This window comes from Chenopodium album, chromosome 3 (assembly GCF_948465745.1).
Source record: "Chenopodium album chromosome 3, dcCheAlbu1.1, whole genome shotgun sequence".
NCBI classification, from domain to species: domain Eukaryota; kingdom Viridiplantae; phylum Streptophyta; class Magnoliopsida; order Caryophyllales; family Amaranthaceae; genus Chenopodium; species Chenopodium album.
The window spans coordinates 82,036,345-82,057,913 of NC_137836.1; the positions used below are offsets into that span (position 1 = coordinate 82,036,345).

The 21,569-nt window shown below is 36.4% G+C and overlaps 4 protein-coding genes and 1 pseudogene across 4 annotated transcripts; 3 read left to right on the plus strand and 2 right to left on the minus strand.

Moving 5' to 3' along the window:
* The first annotated feature begins 271 nt into the window (after window positions 1-271).
* On the plus strand, window positions 272-3,112 carry LOC145625514 (cation/H(+) antiporter 24 pseudogene; annotated as a pseudogene).
* A 2,309-nt stretch (window positions 3,113-5,421) lies between these two features.
* On the plus strand, window positions 5,422-7,695 carry LOC145625515 (cation/H(+) antiporter 24-like). Its single transcript, XM_081678535.1, has 2 exons — window positions 5,422-6,285; window positions 6,538-7,695. Exons 1-2 carry the CDS (start codon window positions 5,422-5,424, stop codon window positions 7,693-7,695), a joined length of 2,022 nt encoding a protein of 673 aa, XP_081534661.1.
* Window positions 7,696-8,101: 406 nt separating this feature from the next.
* Window positions 8,102-9,367, plus strand: LOC145624510 (SWR1 complex subunit 6-like). The gene is made up of 4 exons (XM_081677557.1): window positions 8,102-8,313; window positions 8,395-8,497; window positions 8,780-8,889; window positions 9,007-9,367. The coding sequence occupies exons 1-4, from the start codon at window positions 8,209-8,211 to the stop codon at window positions 9,208-9,210; spliced, it is 522 nt and encodes a 173-aa protein (XP_081533683.1). The 5' UTR covers window positions 8,102-8,208; the 3' UTR covers window positions 9,211-9,367.
* Window positions 9,368-9,449: 82 nt separating this feature from the next.
* LOC145624511 (laccase-3-like) lies at window positions 9,450-12,432 on the minus strand. Its single transcript, XM_081677558.1, has 6 exons — window positions 12,069-12,432; window positions 11,814-11,965; window positions 11,466-11,710; window positions 11,264-11,392; window positions 9,942-10,895; window positions 9,450-9,819 (listed from the first exon to the last, which is right to left on the minus strand). Exons 1-6 carry the CDS (start codon window positions 12,171-12,173, stop codon window positions 9,689-9,691), a joined length of 1,716 nt encoding a protein of 571 aa, XP_081533684.1. The 5' UTR covers window positions 12,174-12,432; the 3' UTR covers window positions 9,450-9,688.
* Window positions 12,433-18,888: 6,456 nt separating this feature from the next.
* On the minus strand, window positions 18,889-21,299 carry LOC145619777 (laccase-3-like). Its single transcript, XM_081674473.1, has 6 exons — window positions 21,195-21,299; window positions 20,926-21,077; window positions 20,593-20,837; window positions 20,394-20,522; window positions 19,352-20,284; window positions 18,889-19,252 (listed from the first exon to the last, which is right to left on the minus strand). Exons 1-6 carry the CDS (start codon window positions 21,297-21,299, stop codon window positions 19,122-19,124), a joined length of 1,695 nt encoding a protein of 564 aa, XP_081530599.1. The 3' UTR covers window positions 18,889-19,121.
* Between the last annotated feature and the right edge of the window lie 270 nt (window positions 21,300-21,569).

Genomic DNA, 21,569 nt, shown 5'->3' on the forward strand with positions numbered 1-21,569 from the left:
AAAAAAATATTCACATCATTTTATTTTTTTAATCATTTTTTTTGGTTTGATTTAATCTCCAAAGTTTACCATGCATGGTGCGGTCATATTATTCATGACCGTGACCATAATATCGTCTTTTTAATAATGGTTTGCAAATCGATCTGATCTCCATAATTAAGCTAATTCATCGTGGTATTTGTTGCCATTGAAATCGATTAAATTAGATCAAAGGAAAGATTCATCCTCCTCATTGTTGTCGTCGTACAAGATATATATACATCGCGTTGTTATGGAACAAGATTTATGGAAGCAAAATGCATCTGCTATGATAGATTATCATGGTCAAGTTTTTGAAATAATTTGTCAAAGATCCCATGGAAGTCACGCATTTTCGATATTTCAAGGCGCTAATCCTCTTGAGTTATCCTTCACGGTTCTCCTCTTAGATATGTCTATAGTTCTTGTATTAAGCAACATTATGCGCTTCCTCTTGAAGCCTCTCAAACAACCTAAAGTTATCTCTGATGTCCTGGTAAGTCACCGTCCATTAATTTATAATAATTATGATTAATTAATTAAATGTTCATATAATAAAATTGTGGGATACTTTCTTTTCAATTTATGTGTATTTCATATACTACCTCCGATTTTTTTAAATTGCAACTTTGAAATATTTTATATATATCTCACAAATAATACCCCAAAGTTGCAACTAAAAAAAAAATAAAAATCAGAGGTAGTAATATGATTTTAAAAATTCTACTGATACGTAATCAAAGATTTTAATTATGTGACTATTTGTGTGTAGGCAGGGATAATCCTTGGACCATCAGTGCTAGGTCACAACGAGACATTTGCGAAGAATGTCATTCCAGATAACTCAAGATTTATAATTCGAAATATTGGGATTATTGGATTCATGTTTTTCTTGTTCTTAACAGGCGTAAAAATGGACGTAGCTGTGATCACCAAGGTTAGAAAAAAGCTTTGGGTGATCGCTTCTGGAGGGATACTAATCCCCTATATCATTATATTTTCCTTCGTAATAATCATTAAACACTTCATGCACCTTGGACTTATTAACAAATCATCTTCGACGGGAGCTATTGCTTCAGCTATAATCATCACAGCATTCCCGGTTATTTACTCCGTTCTTAGAGATATGCAACTTTTAAGCTCGGAAATTGGGCGTGTTGCCTTAACAATCGCGATTATTGGAGACGTGTTCGGGTTAAGTATGGTTGTTACATTTGAAGCATTGAAGCAAGGTGAAAAAAAGATGATATATGTGCTATATTACTTGTTAGCACTAGTTGCAGTTAGTGGCTTGGTATTAAATGGCATACCGCATATAATGAAATGGATTGTTAGGAGAACACCCAAAGGTAAACTCGTGGACCAAAATTATGTCATTGCTACCTTATTAGGAGTTTTTTTTATGGGCTTCACCACTGATTTTATTGGGGCTGCAATTGGAAGTGGGCCCATTTGGCTTGGGCTTGCAATACCTGATGGGCCTCCAATAGGGGAAACAATTGTCCAAAAGACTGAGGTTATTTTGAATGATATTCTTATGCCCTTTGCATATGCTACTATTGGGCTTCAGACGGATGTATTTCAAATATGGGCTTATTGGGCCTCTTTAATTCCTCTCTTCACTTTGGTTTTTTCGGCCATTTTTGTCAAACTTGTTGCGGTTGTTTTAGTAGCTCGGTTTATGGAGATGACATATAGAGATTCGTTTACTTTGGGTTTCATGCTCAGCCTTCGAGGTGAATCGGAGTTTTTTATATGTCTTCATTGGATGGATTTAAAGGTACGATCTTTTAACAAATTCTTGTTATACTTGATATGTATTTTCTATGTGTATCAGTGTATGAGTTACAAAGGCAATAATAAACTCATTTTATATTAAAATAACATTTTTAGCATTATTAAATCTTGGTTGTTACTTATCAATCTTTCTTTTGTGTTTTTTGAATCTTATATGCAGATCATAGACGCGCAGTCTTTCTCATTAATAGTGATTTTGATAATATTAATGACAAGCATAGCTTGTCCTATAATCAACTACCTCTATGATCCAACAAGACCATACTTGATCAACAAGAAAAGAACCATACAACACAGGGTGCAGGAGTCTGAACTTCGAATCCTAGCATGCATTTATGATCAAGAAAGTGTGGCTAACCTATTTAGCCTCGTGGACTTCATCAATCCAACAACAAACAACCCATTTACAGTTTTCGCTCTCCACCTTGTTGAACTCTTAGGGAGAGCCGCCCCAGTGTTCATCAACCACACGAAATATAAAGATGTGTATCGAGACAACAACAATGAGGCCGTTCACAAAGCCATCAATCACTACGAAAAGGCTCGTAGAGATTGCATTACAATGAACTTTTTTACAAGTGTTACACCTAATCGGACCATGTACCGAGATATTTGTGAGATTGCTTTGTTGAACAAGGTAGAACTTATTATTTTACCCTTTCATAAGAAATGTATTGAAAATAGGTATGATTTTTCAACTGCCATACGTAGGGTAGGGGTACAATCTACTAATGCTAATACGTTGTCCCATGCACCATGCTCCGTCGGAATTTTAGCATGTAAGAACGTTGCTCCATGGGGGACACTCCCAACTCGAATAAGCTACCGCGTAAATTGTGTGTTTGCACTGTTGTTCCTAGGAGGGCCTGATGCCCGTGAGGCCCTTTCGTTGGTGAGTCGCATGGTGGAACATCCTAACGTGTCATTGATCGTGGTTCGATTTTTGGCAAATGAGTATGAAGGGTATGAGAAGTCGGAGAGAAAGATGGATGATGGGGTGATTACTTGGTTTTGGGTTAAAAATGAAAGGAATGACAAAGTAGTGTACAAGGAGGTTGTTGTGCGCAATGGTTTTGACACTGTTTTGGCCATTAAAATGTTAAATGACAGTGCTCCTATAGATCTTTGGATTACAGGGAGAAATAATGGAATTAACCCAATTTTAATAGAGGGTTTATCAGAATGGAGTGAAAATCCTGAATTAGGATTATTAGGTGATGTTTTGGTGTCATTGGAATCGGGATCTGTATTGGTAGTGCAACAACAAGTGTTAAGAAATCATCGTGTTAGTCCTTGAGCTTATTAGAAAATTAGGATTTGTGTTAGCCTTAAGATTTTGTACAAAAATATTAGAAATAATTATATATATAATTTTTTTTAATTGTTGATTGATTACTCCGTATAATCTCTATATTCATTATCAATTGTTGATTGATCGTCAACAACATGTTTCAATTCTAAAACATACAAAAAATTCAAATAATAAAAAAGGCTTAGTAGCTAACACATCATAAGCTACTAAGGGAATATAAAACTCTTTCACTAATACTGAAGCTATTAAACAAGTTTCACAAGTTCTTGCAAATTAACTTAAAAACAAATTCACTTATGGAGTATGGTTTATCTATACATATTACCTAAATTATAAAAAAAAAAAAATAAGTAAATTATAAAGGTATGTATCGCCTCTTCGTGTTAGTATATAAAGAAAACATTACGCATCATGTATGATCATGTTAAATTTATTTCAAATTTTTATACAGTATATATCAACTTTTGTACGGAGTAGTCGATCACTTCAACCTAATAGAATTTAAATTTTCATACTAGTAAATATCAACTGTTAGAATAATCATAATTATTTGATTGCAGATCTATTATTTGAATCAATGGTGCAAATATAATAATACTATTAAAGGATTAAATTTGTGATTTATTACATTATTGGTGTAGCCATTGTATGTTTTAACTTGTCCATATCACAATATATAACATAGATTTAAGAAACCCATCTTTTTCTTTCCGAAAATAGTAGGAAATTTAATAATTAACACGAGTACATGTAAAAACAAAAAGGAGAAAAGAAAAGAACATAAAGTGAGGATGAATGAGAGGACTAGATTGTAGGAGTAACATAGCAACTAAAATGGAAACAAATTGCCACATTTAACGCCTAACCATCCTTCAAATTTCCCTTTCTTTTCACTTTCTCCGCTTTAGTTTCTCTTACTTTCTCTCCACTCTCTTCCTAACCCAAAAAATTAACTTCCATATTTTTTTTTGGTTTGTCTTCTCTAATATTCAAACTTTTGCATGAATGATCATTTTATTAAAGGTTGTGATCACATTATTACCGTCTTCTTGATGAATCTCTTATTCGTCATAAATTAAATAAGTTATTCGATCTTGTACACGTGAGAATTGTTGCTATTGAAAGATTGTAACAACAATAATAGTTATTATTGTTTCAAAAAATAAAACATCTATTAAATTAAGTTGTGGTTATGGACCAAACTTTATCAGAGTTAAATGGATCCGCTGTGATAGATTATCATGGCCGAGTTGTGGAGATAATTTGTCGAAGAAATCATGGTAATCATGCTTTCTCCATATTTCAAGGTGCTAATCCTCTTGATTTTTCCTTCACCACTCTCCTCTTAGAAATGTCTTTAGTTCTTATATTAAGCCAATTAATGCGCTTCCTCTTGAAGCCTCTCAAACAACCTAAAGTCATCTCCGATATCCTTGTAAGTGTTCCCCTCTTTCTAAATATTTATTTTACTTTATATGATTATGATGAATAAAACATTATTAGAACTTTTTTAAAAGACTTGATTCTCTTAATTTTGTAATGTTCTCTTGAATACTTAGCAATATATAATTAATAATGTACTTTGTAAGATGATGGCAAGCAAATGTAAGGAAAAAAAAAAGTGATATTATGTCTGGATTTTTTTAATAGCTCCATTTCTAATTTATTAGTTACATTTTGACTTTTGACACTATTAATAAGATAAGAAAACCAAAACCAATCTTCTAATTTATTCCAAATATATAAGACATAATACAGTTATGTGGGTCTTATTTTTTTTGAAGAAACATGTGGGTCTTATTTGATTTGTCTCAAGAGTATTTAATTGAATTTATATTCAATTATTAAAAATTTTACCAGTATGCAATGAAATATAGTGATAATAAAAAAGTACAACGGCAAACATACAGAGTCAAAATGTAACCAATAAAAAGGACTAATGAATTAATATAAGTTGATAATATGGAACATAAATCATATATATGAGATCGAGTCAAGTCTCATTTAATCACTACCATATTGATGAGATAATAAAATGATTTCAAGAAATCGTTTATAAAAATTATTACAATTAAGGTTGTAACTTGTAATGATTTAGGAGTACTTGTATTATGTAGTAAAAAAAACTAAGTGATTTTTTTTCGTGTATATAGGCGGGCATAATCCTTGGACCGTCAGTGCTAGGTCACAATGATAACTTTGCAAAGAATGTAATTCCAGAAAACTCACGTTACGTAATACAAAATATCGGGATCATAGGGTTCATGTTTTTCTTGTTTGTGACCGGAGTAAAAATGGACTTAGCTGTGATCTTCAAAGCAGGAAAGAAGCATTGGGTGATTGCATTATCCGGGTTGATAATCCCCCATATCATTGTATGGGTTGTAGCTATTTGCATCCGCGACTACATGGACCCTGAGCTTAGGAAATACTCTTCTATTGGAGGTATAGTTTCAGCAATAATCATCACAACATTCCCTGTTATATACTCAATTCTAAGGGATATGCAACTTTTAAGCTCGGAAATTGGACGTGTTGCCTTAACAACCGTGATCATAAGTGATGCTGTGGGGATAACTGTGATTATCGCGTTTGAAGCTGTTAAACAAGGAGAAGATAAAGGGATAAATGCGTTGTATTATATATGTACGGTAGTTGGGATTAGTGGGTTAGTAATTGGTGGAATTCCACAAGTTATGCAATGGATTAATAGGCAAACTCCTGAAGGTAAACCTGTGGATCAAAAATATATTACTGCTACTTTGCTAGGAGTTTTTGTGATTGCCTTTACAACTGATTTTATTGGTGCTGCAATTGGAAATGGACCTCTTTGGCTTGGACTAGCCATACCCGATGGACCGCCAATTGGGGCTACTATTGTGCATAAGAGTGAGGTTATTATGAATGACATTCTTATGCCCTTTGCTTATGCAACTATTGGGCTTAAGACGGATATTTTTGTAATGAGTGAATGTTGGTCTTGCTTAACTCCTCTATTTGCTTTGGCTACTATGGCCATTGTGTCAAAGCTTGTTTCGGTTGTTATGGCGGCCCGGTTTACTGACATGTCGTATAGAGATTCGCTTGCTATGGGCTTTATGCTTAGCCTTAGAGGTCAAACGGAATTTCTTCTATATCTTCATTGGACGGACTTAAAGGTACGATTTTATAACAAAATCTTAAGGCTAGTGTCAATGTAGAATGCTTAAGGTGATATATTCAAACTTCGACCTAATATACCTAAACCACTACAATAATAATAAATAAATAAATAAAAACAATGGTATCCCATTCCAAATCAATATAATAATACTAGTGTTTGGTCTATATACTTGAATTTGGTCAATTTTGACTATTAGGTTAGTTCTCATCAATTTATCCTACATTAAACTTTGAATTTTTATATGCAGATCATAAAAACGCCATCTTTCTCATTGATGGTGATCTTAACAATCATAGTAACAGGCATATGCAGCCCTATAATTGACTTCCTTTATGATCCAACACGACCATATATGATCAACAAGAAAAGAACCATACAACATACAGTGCAAGAGTCTGAACTTCGAATCCTAGCATGCATTTATGACCAAGAAAGTGTGGCTAGCCTATTTAGTCTCTTAGACTTTGCTAATCCAACTTCAAGCAACCCATTTACGGTATTTGCTCTTTACCTTGTCGAACTACTTGGGCGAGCAGCCCCAGTGTTTATCGACCACACAAAGCAAAACGAAGATTATTGGGATACCAACGAAGAAGCTATCCACAATGCCATCAAGCTCTACGGAGAGGCTCGGACAGACTGCATTTCCATGAATTTTTTTACAAGTATTACCCCTCAACGAACCATGTACCAAGATATATGTGAGATTGCCTTGTTGAACAAGGTAGGGTTTATTATTTTACCTTTTCACAAAAAATGTATTGAAGATGGGAATGATTTTTCAACTGCCATACTTAGGCCGGGTGTACAATCTGCTAATGCTAACACGTTGTCACATGCACCATGCTCCGTTGGAATCTTAGCATGCAAGAATGCCGCTGCATGGGGGTCACTCCCAACTCGATCAAGCAACTGCATACGTCGTCAGTTTGCCATGTTATTCCTTGGTGGACCTGATGCCCGTGAGGCCCTCTCGTTGGCGGATCGTATGGTGGAACATCCCGACGTGTCGTTGGTTGTGGTTCGGTTCTTGGCAAGTGAGTATAAAGGGGATGATGAGTCCGAGAGGAAGTTGGATGATGGGGTGGTAACTTGGTTTTGGGTCAAAAATGAGAGGAATGACAAAGTAGTGTACAAGGAAGTTGTTGTGAACAATGGTTTTGAAACTGTTTCGGCGGTACAATCATTGAATGATAGCGTTCCAATAGATCTTTGGATTACCGGAAGGAAAAATGGAATTAATCCAACTTTGTTGGAAGGATTATCTGAATGGACTGATAATCCTGAATTAGGATTAGTAGGTGATTTTTTAGTATCAATCGATTTTAATACATCCGGATCCGTGTTAGTAGTGCAACAACAAGTGTTGAGAGATCAACGAGCTAGCCCTTGGGCTTGTTATTAGATTAGGTTTTATGTTAGTTTAATTTTAATGGTTGATTTTTTTTTCATATTTAAACATGTTAGACTTAATTTTTATTCGTTATTTTGTATTTTTAATTTTTTTTAGAGTTGACTACCCCTCAAATGCAATATCAAAGATCATTTGTACATAATGTTTGATTCAATTTTAATGATTTAAAAATCAATTAAATTGGCAATAAATAGCAATCAAATGTATTTCATTTTGACTATTTAATTTAATTAACACAACAACCTGATTCAATCTGATTAATAAAAACAACTCAATTTATATTTTAACTCGTATGGACACAACAATATAACATGAGACAAAACACAATCGATATGACCATACCTTCCCCAAAACGCAACCTAGGTTATCAAATTAACCCTTCTAAACCCAATAACATAACCTCATAAGAGTCATAGGCTCATAGGAGCCACAGTTTGAAATTGGGGCCTTAATTCACCAGACTAAAACCAAGTTTCTGAAATCATTTCCAAAAAAATTCCGGCGATGGACGATGAAATCTCCGGCTCAGTCCGACGAACGTCGACAAGATCTCGAAAAGTCGCCACAAAAATGGCGGCTGCTCTTGCTAGCTCCGATAATCGAACTCAGGTCTTGCTTTTCTCTCTTTCTCTCTCTTCGGCGGAAGAGGAGGAAATTACTTCTATAATGATGAATTTCGTTGATTTGTAGGCGGCATTAGCTAGGCTTGATGCTCTGGAAAACGATAATGGCGGAGTTGAAACAGTTGAAATCAACGACGACGATGAAGCTTTTCTTGATGATGACGAAGAAGGTAGGTTGTTTTATTAATCTGTTGATTAAATCATTTCAAAAATCCTCTTGTTGCTTGATTTTTCAGTGCTATTGTTAGTGATTTCGTCAATTTAGTGCGACATTAGGTTTATTTCAGTAGAGTTGAATGAATTTGTGAAATTTTAGGTTGAATTGGAGTTGCAAAGGAAATTGAATTTTGTTGTTCTTAATTTTGTTAAAATCAGATTAAATAAAAGATGAAGCATCATTAATTTATTTATCTGAAATAATTTGAAAATTGAGATAATGTATGGATTGACAGCATATATACAGAAGAAGCAATCTATGAGTATGAAGCGGAAAACTCGTCAAGGAAAAGCGAGAGAAATTGCAAGGAAAAACCCTAGAACGTTTTTGGAGCTAGTTAATGAGGTGAGAAAATAGAATAATTGTTAATCTTTGGACTTGATTCTAATCTTTGAACTTGATTTAGTGGTACTTTCTGCTATTGTTCTTAGCAAAGTCCTTTGTCTTTGATTGTGAAAACAGGCAAATTTGGATGCCTTGCCCCCTCATGTACCGAATTATTTGAGGGCAGCTGTTGGACCTCCAAGCATAACCTCTCGTCGTAATTTCTGCACGGTTTGTGGGTTTAATGCCAATTATACTTGTGTTAGGTGTGGCGTGCGTTTTTGCTGTATCCGTTGCCAGAAAATACATAATGATACTCGTTGTTTGAAGTTTGTTGCTTGATTAACTAAGAGGCTTTGCTGTGCATAATATTGTAAGTCTTTACTCTTTAGGTTAAGTGCTGCAATGTATTATTGTTTGAAGCTTACTATTATGTTGAAATGAAGTATCTTCAATTATTTGATTTATTAAGAATTTTGAGTTTGCTTATTGATTTCGACATGATTCACGGTTTTTTGATGTGTGTGTGTGAGAGAGAGAGAGAGAGAATGAGAAAGAGAAGCAAGAATATTTATTGGCAAAACTTGTTGCCACTGCAATACTTTAATATGAACAGCTTGTTTACATTACAATAAAAACCACACTAATAAGATCATCTGGCGAATGGGCTTGCTCTGTACCTTGTTCCATAGCCTTGAATTGAAGAAAAAAAGTGACGATACTGAAAATGAGTGCTTAAAATTTGGATGAAAAATGTCTTGTCTCGTAGGCTTGTGACTTGGGTAACCCTATCCCTTCCTGAAAAGTTGACTCATGTAAATTAACATTGGGGAAGTTGTGGCGGAGGAGGCTCTACGGAATTTAGTTTACCAACACCATTCTCAACCAAGAAGGCCATAGCCAAGCCCCAGCCAATATGAACATCAAGGTGACAATGCATTAGCCAAACCCCTGTTTGAACAGTAGAAAAGGAAGAAAAATATTAGCACCGCTGACTGGTAAGGGTATTATGCAAATTAATGATGAAACGATAAGAGAATTTACAAAAAATAACTAAGTTGCTTCTTTGTTACCTGGGTTATCAGCCACAAATCGGATAGCAACCCATCCACCAGGTGTGGTTCCAATGGTGTTCCTTTCTGGTGGGTCAACCAGATTGAATCTGGCAGGATCTGTTCTTGGGTTGAAGTTACCTTTGCCGCTGCCAACAACGAAGAAATGGTATCCATGGAGATGCATTGGATGGTCCTCAATTGTGACAATATTCGTATTCTGTAAAATGATTTGTACATGAGAACCATACTTCAATTTGTATAGTTTAGTCCCTCGTGCAGGTGTCCACAGCCCTCGGCTTACGTTGCCTGTGTAATCAAATTGCAATGGAGGTACTGGAGGAAAGTCTGTTGTGAAGACACCTGGAGTATTTTGGTACAAAGCCTGCATTATGGAATTCCTTTTCGGGAAAACGAAGGATACGTTATTCATGCTAGCAGTAAACCTGGTGTTGTTGGGGCCTTGACAACGGAAACTTGGACCTGAACAGTTTATCAGCCCAAGGTTGATTGTGAAAAATAGGTTCTCATGAATCTCAATTGGGACCCTCCCCTTGGAAAGACTCCTAAATTGAGCTTTAAATGCATTTGCGGTGTTAGTATCGTTCCAGGCTGGTAGTTGTGGAAGAATGGGTCTCATAGGACTTCCTGTTTTGGATTTGCAAGCAGCAGACTTGTATTCAAGAATTGCAGTTGTGGTGGTGTTGTCATAGGCTACATTAGGAGCACTGGAGTAGGCTGTAGCTGCCATGTAGTAGCGGCCTGGTGGTTGGTTAGCAGTGACTAGGACATTGGTTGTTTGTCCTGGTCCTATCATCACAACATTGGTGGTGAAGGGCTTGGTGTAAATTGCATCCGCCTCAACAACTGTCATTTGGTGGTTGGCAATTGAAAAAAAGAGTTGTTGATTGAGTGCAGCATTGATGATTCGGAGAAGAATCGTCTCACCAGCTTCGACAGGAAATATGGTTGTATCTGCACAAAGTTGAAGCAATGATTATACTATTCTCTATTGGAGGTAAAATTTGTTTCATCAGTTGCACATCACCTTTTCTGATAATCTGTTATAGTTCATGTATCATATTTGGTGGTTACTTCTGATAATGCCTAGTTTGATGCCAAGTAGGACCTATTATGCAGAATTTTTCAGGGCTTAAATGCTCTGTTTCATTATAACTTTCTGCTGAGTTAAGCCATTTAAGTCAGATAGCCCTGAATCTATTTGCATTATTATGTATTTTTATTTGTTTCCACACTCCTTAATATTGCACATAATATTAGCCATGATTTCCATCTAAATGGAGCGTAACAGCAGATATGAGGATTAATGCTTAAATCAAAACCTTTGCTGGAGCATGGATATAGATCACCAGGTTGACCGTTGATTGTATATGCGTCTGACACATTTGCAGCTGCTCCTGTTATTGTTGCTTGTCGAAGAACATGCATTGGGTCTCTGTTCCACCATTCTCCTGTAAATTACCAATTTTAGAGTCATCTTCATCATGGCTATATTATTTAAAGTGGTTGTTCACTTTGCTTTACCTAGAATAAGAGGATATTCTCTTTTGGGTTTTGGGTAGGGATATGAAGATCCCTGTTTGGGGTATATGATTAGAGCTCCATATACAGTAGCTCTTAGCCATTTGCTGTGAGCATGCCACCATAGTGTTCCCTCTTGGTTCTCAATGGTGAACCGATATGTGTAGGTTACTCCAGGTTTCATTGGGCATTGTGTTACATACTCGGGTCCATCTGCCCATGGGTTTCTCATTTGGCGGATTCCATGCCTGTGTGAAATTTTGAGAACATGTTAAGTAACTTAGAGTTATGGTCGAGTGGCCCGTCTCTAGAAGTATTTTGGGGATAGCTTGTGTGTACTTAATTACTTACCAGTGGAGACTGATATCATATTTGCCAGCATTCGTTACTTTGATGATTAGGGTGTCTCCATTCTGTACCTCCAGGGTTGGCCCTGGAAACTGACCATTTACAGTCATAACATGCTGGGTTTGACAAAGCCTGTTCACCGGCGTTGGTTGAATCTGTGATATTTATTGTTAAAGAAGTCACAAGAAAGAAAAGTGGATGGACTGCATTCATGCATGAAAAATTTACTGCTTGCAAGACTAGAGGAAAGGAACTTACAACAAACTCATGATGGTGGACCGCTGCATTTGCTAAACAAGCTGTAAACGCTAAAATGAAGGTTAGTTTGAGGAAAAGGCTACTATATGTGCTGTGCAACTCCATCTTACTGTACTTCTTTTGCTCGTTCCTTAGAATGAAGCTTTTGATGGTTGTGTGTTGTGACTAGGGTGGAGAGGTCTCAAGTATATATACGTACGAGAGTGAAATGGAATAGTGACCTAATACCATAACAAACATAGTTTATACTAAGTTGTATATGTGGATTAGGTGTCTAATCAAGTACTGTGTCTAACAATAGAGAGAATTTGGTTCACCCACTTACCTTGTCGAATTATTCTATAATTTATAATTATGTGATTAACCCCTCTAGTCTCAAGTGTAAAGAAATACAGTAGTTATACACTTAATTGACCTATGTCCTGGAAGGAAAGAAAAAAAAAAAAAAAAAAGAGGGGCAAATGAGCTTTTTTCTATTTGATCTTTAGTTGTTCTGGTGATTTTGTAGTAAATCCTTCTCATCTATTATTTATCTTAAATGATTAGAGTCAAGTTATAATTTATGTTCAGCTGAATTGTAAATATATGATGTTATTGTCATTCAATTCTTAGGAGGGAGTGATTTAAGTACTTCTCATTTTCACTTGGAGTGATTTATTTTCCCCGAAAAATAGTGGTGATATTTTCTCGGGCTGAATATATTTTACCTTATGAATATCACATTTTTCCATTTTATTTCTTCTCTCCCATTAATCCCACTATTTCTCTCTATTTATTTTTCCGGCAAAAAATGAAATATTGTTCCGGTGAGGAATGAAATATAAATGGATTTTGAAATCTAATTTCAATTGAATTTCAGCTTAGTACGTACCAAATTTGTAAGAAATAAGAAGAGTTTCCTGTCAAACTAAACATTGTCTTAGTACCATGACTTTGACTTTCCTCTTGTTGTTTAGGTTTAATTTGTTTTTCATGAATAAAAGAATAAGTTTTACTATACTTAGGGTCATAGAGATTAGGGAAGCTAAATTGGCGTTCTTCACATAATGTCAATTATTTCTTGTTTGTTTTTTTTTTTATAATTTTATTATTTTGTTAAAGAACGTCGGCTTTAACTTTGTACTCTGAATCTCTGATTGTATCAAAATTAATTATTGGATGTGTATTGATTATATTATTTTTTTGGTTGTTTATGTTAACATCGTACAACTGCTTAACGCATTGATACGACCAATGCCAATCATGGTATATTTGAAACCATCAGTTGAGTAGAGTTTTGTTGGTAGAAGGTTCAACGGCTCAACCCAACCCACTAAATGTTGCCAAAAAAATCCAACCTAAGCAAATTGTGCCTATTGGTCTAGCCAAATAAACAAATGAGCTCTCTTGGTAGAATCTTGCCATTGCTGTTACTCTTAATCCATGACACGGGATTGTGTACATTTGTTTCGTAGGCGGTAATAAGTAATGGTAATGAGTTTATATTCATTTTGCCAAAGTTCTGTGATGATAACCATGTACTCCATACATCCTTAAATATGAGGGAATTTAGACAATGTGACAACATCAATCCGTTAGCCTTTGTTATAACTTTTTACCTAGTTACCTATAAATAACAATTTTTTCTTTGTCTCTGACTCTGAGTAATGATTAGAGCTATCAATTCGGGTAAACGGATCGGATTTGGGTCGGGTAAGAGTGGGTCGGGTCAACTCGGGTTAGGTTAATTCGGATTAATTCCATAGCCTATGCGGGTCAGGTTTTGGGTTAGGTCATGCTTGAGTCGGGTCACGTCGGGTCATACTTCTTATCGGGTTTGGTCGTGTTTAGGTCGGATTAATAACATGTCGGGTTACATTCGATCGGATGAGCAATAGGTCGGGTTTAATTAGGGTTATCAAGGGTTAAAACGGGTTAGGGTAATTCTCGGGTTCAGGTCGGGTTCGGTTCAAGTCAATAATTTGCGGATTATAATCAGGTTGGGTCATTTTCAAGTCGGGTTCAAGTCAGGTTCGGTTCAAGTCAATAATTTGCGGGTTATAATCAGATTGGGTCATTTTCAAGTCGGGTCATTCTCGGATTCAAGTCAAGTTATGTTTAAGTCAATAATTTGCAGGTTACAATCAGGTCAGGTCAGGTCATTTCCAAGTTAGGTCATATTCGGGTTCAACTAACTATAAATAGATAATTATCATTTTTATCAAGCTAATTATTTCCTTTGACTATAATATACATGACAATATACTAGGGAATTATAGTCTATAATTTAGGAAGATAATTATCTCCTTTGACCATACAACAAATATATACTATATTTAACTCTTAAATTTGAGGATGATGCTCTTTTCTTTTGCAGGCCTGGACCGACTTGGTCTCCCTAGACAAAATGCTTTGATCACCAATAATAAGGTGATCTAAATTGCATTTAAGATGATTTGAAATCGGGTCATGAACAATTTGGGTTGAATTTAGGTCTAGTCAATAACAAGTCGTGTTAATTTCGAGTTGGGTTAAATTTTTGGGTCGGGTAAGTAATAGGTCTAGTAAAATTCGGGTCGGGTCAATAACAAGTCGGGTTGAATCTGGGTCAGGTTAATAACAAGTCGGGCTGATTTCGGGTCGGGTTTATAACAGGTTGGGTTAAATTCGAGTCAGGTTACAAACGGGTTGAGCTGAATTCAGGTCAGGTTAGTAACAAGTCGGAATAAATTCGGGTTTTGACGGGTTAAAACGGGTTAAGGTCAATTTCGGTTCAAGTCGATTTGGTGCAAAGTAATTAAAATCGTCGTTGTAAACCGGTAAATCGGTGCAAGTTGTAAACCGATAAATTGGTCGTTTAACAGCAAATTGGATGGTTCCACACACCCAATTGGACTCCCGTAGGTTATTAAGGACCGTGGTAAACATTTCGGCAATTTTTGGGCAAAAAAATGTCAAAAATCTTTAAAATTGAAGGCTAATATCCAAGCATTTTGAGAAATATGGAGGTTTCGGGGCCCGGTGTCGAAAAGTCTTGAAATTCTAAGGGATAAATTTCAGGGTCATATAATACCGTTTGGAACCATATATGATCATTAGTTGTTGTCATAAATGTTCGTGGTAGGTATGAATTAATGAAATCGGTGCAAGTTGTAAACCGGTAAATTGGTTGTTTAACAACAAATTGGATGGTTCCACACGCCCAATTGGACTCCCTGAATGTATTAGAGATCATGATAAACTTGGCAACAATTTTTATTTCCGAGCGAAAAAAGTCAAAAAATTCCAAAATTAAAAGCTAATATGCACGTTTTTTGAAAATTTTTGGAGGTTTCGGGACCCAGTGTAGAAAAGTCTTGATATTTAAAGGATACATCTCGGGGTCCTATAATGCCGTTTGGAACCATATATGATCATTATATGTTGTCATAAATGTTCGTAGTATGCTTGAGTTAATGAAATCCGTGAAAGTTATAAACCGGTAAATTGGCCGTTTAAAGGCAAATTGGATGGTTCCACCAACCCAATTGGACTCCCGGAGGATATTAGGGATCATGGTAAACATTTCGGAAAATTTTATTTCCGGACGGAAAAAATACAAAAAATTCCAAAATTGAAGACTAATATCCAAGTTTTTTGAGAAATTTTGGTGGTTTCGGAGCCCAGTGTCAAAAAGTCTTGAAATTATATGGGATACATCTCGGGTCGTATAATACCGCTTGGAACCATATATGATCATTAGCTGTTATCATAAATGTTCGTGGTAGGCTTGAATTAATGAAATCGTTGCAATTTGTAAACCGGTAAATTGGCTGTTTAACACCAAATTGGATGGTTCCACACACCCAATTGGACTCCCGGAATATATTAAGGACCATGATAAACTTGGCAATTTTTATTTCCAGGCGAAAAAAAGTCAAAAAATTCCAAAATTAAAGGCTAATATCCACGTTTTATGAAATATTTTGGATGTTTCGGGGCCCAGTGTAAAAAAGTCTTGATATTTTAAAGGATACATCTCGAGGTCATATAATGTCGTTTGGAATCCTATATGATCATTATATGTTGTAATAAATGTTCGTAGTATGCTTGAGTTAATTAAATCCGTGCAAGTTGTAAACCGGTAAATTGACCGTTTAAACGTAAATTGGATGGTTCCATCAACCCAAATGGACTCCCGGAGGATATTAGGGCCCATGGTAAGCATTTCGGCAATTTTTATTTCCAAACGGAAAAAAGTCAAAAAAATTCCAAAATTGAAGGTTTTTATCCACGCTTTTTGAGAAATTTTGGAGGTTTCGGGGAACGGTGTCGAAAAGCCTTGAGATTTTAGGGAATACATCTCGGGGTCATATGATGACGTTTGGAACCATATATGATCATTATATGTTGTCATAAATGTTCGTGGTAGGTTAGATTTAATTGAATCGGTGCAAGTTATAAACCTGTAATTAAATAGGCCGTTTAAAGGAAAATTGGATGGTTCCACCCACAATTGGACTCCCAAGGGATATTACGGACCATGGTAAACATTTCGGCAATTATTATTTCCGAGCGAAAAAAGTCTAAAAATTCCAAAAAGAAAGGCTTGAGATTTTTGGTGATTTCGGGACCCGATATCGAAAAGCCTTGAGATTCTAGGGAATATATCTCAGGGTCATTTAATGTCATTTGGAACCATATATGATCATTATTTGTTGTCATAAATGTTCGTGGTAGGCTTGAGTTAATGAAATCGGTGCAAGTTGTATACAGGTAAATTGGTCATTTAAAGAAAAATTTGATGGTTCCATCCACCCAATTGGACTCCCGGAGGGTATTAAGGACCATGGTAAACAATTCGGAAATTTTTATTTCTGGACGAAAAAAAGTCAAAAAATTTCAAAATTGAAGGCTAATATCCACAGTTTTTGAGAAATTTTGGAGGTTTCGGAGCCCAGCGTCGAAAAGTCTTGAAATTCTAAGGGATATATCTCGGGGTCATATAATGCCGTTTGGAACCATATAGGATCATTATTTGTTATCATAAATGTTTGTGGTAGGCTTGAGTTAATGAAATCGGTGAAAGTTGTAAACCGGCGTAAATTGGTCGTTTAAAGGCAAATTAGATGGTTCCACCCACCCAATTGAACTTTCGGAGGGTATTAGGGACCATGGTAAACATTTCGTCAATTTTTATTTTCGGGCGAAAAAAAGTCAAAAAAATTTCAAAATAGAAGTCTAATATCCACGTTTTTTGAGAAATTTTGGAGGTTTCGAGGCCCGTTGTCGAAAAACCTTTAGATTATAGGGGATACATCTCGGGGTTATATAATTCCGTTTGGAACCATATATGATCATTATTTGTTGTCATAAATATTCGTAGTATGCTTGAGTTAATGAAATTCTTGCAAGTTGTAAACCGGTAAATTGGCCGTTTAAAGGCAAATTGGGTGGTTCCACCAACCCAGTTGGACTCCCGGAGGATATTAGGGACCATGGTAAACATTTCGGCAATTTTTATTTCCGGACGAAAAAAAAATTCAAAATTGAATACTAATATCCACGCTTTTTGACAAATTTTGGAGGTTTCGGGGCCCGGTATCGAAAGTCTTGAAATTCTATAGTCTATAATTTAGGAAATAATTATCTCCTTTGACCATACAACAAATATATATAATATATTTAACTCTTAAATTTGAGGATGATGCTCCTTTCTTTTGCTGGCCTGGACCGACTTGGTCTCCCTAGACAAAATGCTTTGATCAACAATAATAAGGTGGTCTAAATTGCATATAAGGTGATTTGAAATTGGGTCTGGAACAATTTGGATTGAATTTAGGCAGGTCAATAGCAAGTCGTGTTGATTTCGAGTCTGGTTAGTAACAGATCGGGTTGAATTTTTGGGATGGGTTAGTAATAGGTCTGGTAAAATTCGGGTCGGGTCAATAATAAGTCGGGTTGAATTTGGGTCAGGTCAATAACAAGTCGGGTTGATTTTGGGTCGGGTTTGTAACAGGTTGGGTTAAATTCAGGTTGAGTTAGGAACAGTTCGGGTTGAATTCAGGTCAGGTTAGTAACAAGTCAGGTTAAATTCGGGTTTTTACGGGTTAAAACGGGTTTGGGGTCAATTTCGGTTTAATTCAGGTTCGATTCAGGTCAATAATTTACGGGTTACATTCGGGTCGGGTTATCTGCACGTCAGTTCTAGTTCGGGTTCGGAACATACTCGGGTCAACTCGGGTCTAGGGTTGGTTTCAGGTCGGGTTTGGGTTACCATTTTTTCGGATTCAGATGGGTCGGTTAATAATCGGGTTTGAGTCGGTAATTCGGGCCGGTTCAACTTTTACAGCTCTAGTTATGATTGCTGTTTAATTTATGTGTTTGTTTTGTTATGCTTTAGAAGTTGACCTCACATTCCGTTAGCAGGTTTAGATTTGCCTGCTGCTCTAAGAATTCCAACATACAAGTATGAAGCGGGATTAGTTTGTTGAACAACGTAAACTTGTACTGGCCAGGTTCCCGAACAACTCCAACACCAACTATGCTAGTTTAAGTATACTTTTATCTACTCTCCTAGTGAGGTTGAAAGATGTTCATTGTTCTGCTTACGTCCGAAATTACTTAATTAGCCCAGTACAACTTGTTTTGAAAGCTATAATATGTATAGCTAAACAAAGGTCTTAATTCATATATTTCGTATATGCTAAAAAAATCGAATTTTTGGTGATGTGAAGTGTTAGTTAAAAGTTTCTCAAAAGAATTTTGCCAAATTTTAACATGATAGGGTGATTTTAGTTTGGAGAAGGTGGTTATTATTGATCAATGAAAACGATAACTTATAGAAAGGCACGCGTTTTGCAATTTCAAAAATTGAAACTAAAATGTATTGATTCATAGACAAAAACAATATAGATTGATTCTGTACCACAGCCAGGTACATGCAATGGAAATGAAAAACTATGCAATAATGCAATATGGTATACATTATTTGTGACAAAAAATAATAAAGACTGTCCCTTAAATTTGTAAATTAGGCATCATTTTCCTAGACATTAAGCTGTATTAAATGTAAACTCAATGTTTTTCTTTTACTCAGCACTGTGGAAGATCTAATGGAGGGGGTTCCAAGGTTTGCAGTTCACCAACACCGTTTTCGACCAAGAAGGCCATAGCCAAACCCCACCCAATATGAACATCAAGGTGACAGTGCATTAGCCAAACCCCTGCTTGAACAAATAGAGAAGAAAAAACAAAGATTAGCATAACCATCATTATAACTAGTATGAAAAAAGAAGTGTACTGTAAGAGATTTAGGAAATTACCTGGATTATCGGCTACAAATCGAATAGCAACCCATCCACCAGGTGTAGTTCCAACTGTATTCCTAAATGGTGGATCAACCAGATTGAATCTGGCAGGATCGGTTTTTGGATTGAAGTTGCCCTGACCCGAACCAACAACATAGAAATGGTAACCATGAAGATGCATAGGATGATCTTCAACTGTGACAATATTAGTGTTCTGTAAGATGATTTGTACATGAGATCCAAATTTCAGCCTGTATAGTTTTGTCCCTGAAACAGGTGTCCATAACCCGCGGCTTACATTTCCAGTGTAATCGAATTGCACTGGAGGCACCGGAGGGAAGTCTGTTGTGAAGACACCAGGGGTGTTCTGATACATGGCTTGCAGTATAGAATTTCTCGTTGGCAGTGAGAATGATACGTTGTTCATACTGGCAGTGAACCGAGTGTTGTTAGGTGCTTGGCAACGGAAACTTGGGCGTGAGCAGTTGATTTGTCCGAGGTTGATTGTAAAAAATAGGTTCTCATCAATCCTAGTTGGGACTTCCCCTCTGGAGAGGCTCCTAAATCGCGCTGTGAATGCTTTGGCAGTGTTTGTGTCATTCCATACTGGTAGCTGTGGGAGGACTGGCCTTGAAGAACCTCCTCTTTGGTATTCGAGGATTGCAGTTGTGGTGGTGTTGTCATAGGCTACATTAGGAGCACTGGCATAGGCTGTAGCTGCCATGTAGTAGCGGCCTGGTGGTTGGTTAGCCGTGACTAGGACATTGGTTGTTTGTCCTGGCCCTATCATCACAACATTGGTGGTGAAGGGCTTGGTGTAAACTGCATCCGCCTCAACAACTGTCATTTGGTGGTTGGCTATTGAAAAAAAGAGTTGTTGATTGAGTGCAGCGTTGATGATCCGGAGAAGAAATGTTTCACCAGCTCTAACAGGGAATACTGTTGTATCTGCATCATAATCGAAGCTGTCATTAGTAAAAAATATTACTCCTATCAAGTACCAGATCACTTAAACTGCAGTAATCAACCTGTTTCTGACAAAGGAAGATCGTCGTACCTTGACTAGAGCAGGGGTAGAGATCACCAGGTTGACCATTGATAGTGTATGCATCAGATACATTTGGAGCAGCTCCTGTAACCATAGACTGTTGAAGGACTTGCATTGGATCTCTGTTCCACCATTCCCCTGTCAAACTCGAAAATTGTTTTCATGTTACAAATTAAATGTGCATATAAGTTTAGGGGATTTATCTTACCTAGAAGTACAGGAAATTCTTTTGCTGGCCTTCGGAAGGGATATGAAGATCCTAGCTTCGGGTAGATCACTAGAGCTCCATATACAGTGGCTCGAAGCCATTTGCTATGAGCGTGCCACCATAACGTCCCCTCTTGGTCTTCGATGGTGAACCTGTATGTGTAGGTTTGTCCTGGCCTTATAGGACATTGTGTAACAAACTCTGGCCCGTCTGCCCATGGTGATCTCATTTGACGTACTCCATGCCTAAATTAAACATTTATAAACATGTTAAATTTTCGGTATCATTAAGCTTAACACATCCTACACCTATATAGGTCCTTAGAGAGTTTACCAGTGGAGGGTGATGTTGTATCTGCCTCTATTAGTAGCTTTGATGATTAGGGTGTCTCCGTTTCGTACCTCCAGGGTTGGTCCCGGAAACTGACCATTTACGGTCATAATAACTTGGTTGTTGCACAGCCTCTTCTCTGGCTTCGGTTGAATCTGTTTTCATCATACAAATATATTTAGTTAGTAAATGAACAACAATTGATGCATGAAAATAATTCATACAGCAAAGTTACTTAGGAGACTTATTCACTTATAGAGTAGAATACATACAACAAAGTTATGATAATGTATCTTCGCGCTAGCTAAGTCAGCCGCGAATGCCAAAAATACAAACAATCCCAAGAAGAGGCCACATTTTGTGTTGCTCAACTTCATCTTGGTTCTTACACTCTATCCTTTGCTAGAGTGAAAGTTGTGGTAATAAAGTTGTGTGAGTAGTATGAAGAAAAGTGTTGGATATATATACACACGTACATAACATACGATGATACGAAGTCATAACCTAATACTATACTTTAAAATAAAGCATGAAAATGAGATGAAAATATAATGTAAGAGTTTAATTAATAAATATGTATATTAGGTCCAAATCAAGTGCTTAGTCCAACCATAACGAAGATTAGGTGCACCAATTATCCCTGACTA